Below are 1,301 nucleotides of genomic sequence, written 5' to 3' on the forward strand. Positions count from 1 at the left end.
TACCCCGACAAGTCACATAACAGTTATAAAGCACAAAATAGTAAATAGGGGAACGGGGCTACAACTCTCAGAACGACCGGTCAGGTCGTTACATCCTCCTCCTCTTAAACAAACGTTCATCCTCGAATGGGTCTAGAAATGTACCTGGAGTCTCAAATAGGTGTGGGCATCTGCTCTGCATCTCCTGCTCGGTTTCCCAAGTAGCCTCCTTAACTGGCAGACCTCTCCACTACACCTTCACTGAAGCTATGTCTTTTGACCACAACTTTCGAACCTACCGATACAAAATGGCCACCGGCTCTACATCATAAGTCAAATCACCATCCATCTGACCTATGCTAAAATCCAAGACATGATACGGATAACCAACGTATTTGCGGAGCATAAAAACATGAAATACTGGATGCACACTGGACAAATTATGTGGCAAGGCAAGCTTGTATGCCACTTCTCCAATTGTCTGAAGCACCTCAAACGGCCTAATATACTGAGGGCTCAACTTTCCCTTTTTCCTGAACCTCATAATACCCTTCATGGGTGAAACCTTGAGAAGTATATTCTCCCGAGCCATGTAAGCAACATCATGAATCTTCCAATCAGCGTAACGCTTCTGTCTAGACTGCACCGTGAAAGCCGATCCTAAATCAATTTAACCTTGTCCAAAGCATCCTAAACCAAGTCAGTACCCAATAGCCTAGACTCACCCGGCTCGAACTAACCCACCGAAGATCGACACCATATCCCATATAAAGCCTTATACGACACCATCTGAATGCTCGATTGATAACTGTCGTTGTAGGCAAACTCCGCAAGCGGCAGGAACTGATCCCAAGAACTCTTAAAATCAATGACACAAGTACGTAGCATGTCCTCCAATATCTGAATGGTGCGCTCTGACTGTCCGTCTATCTAAGGGTGAAATGTGTGCTCAAATCAACTTGGGTGCCTAACTCTCGCTGCACGGCTCTCCAAAACTGCGTGCCCCGATCTGAAATGGACACTAGCACACCATGAAGGTGAACAATCTTGCAGATGTAAATCTCAGCCAACCGCTCTGAAGAATAAGTAGTTCCAACTGGAATGAGGTACGCAGACTTTGTCAGCCGATCCACAATCACCCAAACAACATCGAACTTCTTCGAAGTCCGTGGGATCCCAACTAAAAAATCCATGGTGATACACTCCCATTTCCACTCTGGAATGTCTAGCCTTTGGAGTAATCCACCCGATCTTTGGTGCTCATACTTCACCTGCTGACAGTTTAAGCACTGATCTATAAACCCCACTATATCCTTCTTCAT

General features: G+C 45.5%; 1 protein-coding gene across 1 annotated transcript; it reads right to left on the minus strand.

The window, feature by feature from the left end:
* Window positions 1-274: 274 nt before the first annotated feature.
* LOC138882694 (uncharacterized) lies at window positions 275-1,301 on the minus strand. Its single transcript, XM_070163308.1, has 2 exons — window positions 1,010-1,301; window positions 275-639 (listed from the first exon to the last, which is right to left on the minus strand). The coding sequence occupies exons 1-2, from the start codon at window positions 1,299-1,301 to the stop codon at window positions 275-277; spliced, it is 657 nt and encodes a 218-aa protein (XP_070019409.1).

Source organism: Nicotiana sylvestris, chromosome 12 (assembly GCF_000393655.2).
Source record: "Nicotiana sylvestris chromosome 12, ASM39365v2, whole genome shotgun sequence".
Classification (NCBI taxonomy): domain Eukaryota; kingdom Viridiplantae; phylum Streptophyta; class Magnoliopsida; order Solanales; family Solanaceae; genus Nicotiana; species Nicotiana sylvestris.

Excerpts from the sequence above, each read along its gene's own strand:
- LOC138882694 (XM_070163308.1), bottom strand. The coding sequence starts at position 1,301 with ATGAAGAAGGATATAGTGGGGTTTATAGATCAGTGCTTAAACTGTCAG. Across the intron at positions 640-1,009 it reads CAAGATTGTTCACCTTCATG|GATCGGCTTTCACGGTGCAG; the intron begins GTGTGCTAGTGT and ends AAATTGATTTAG.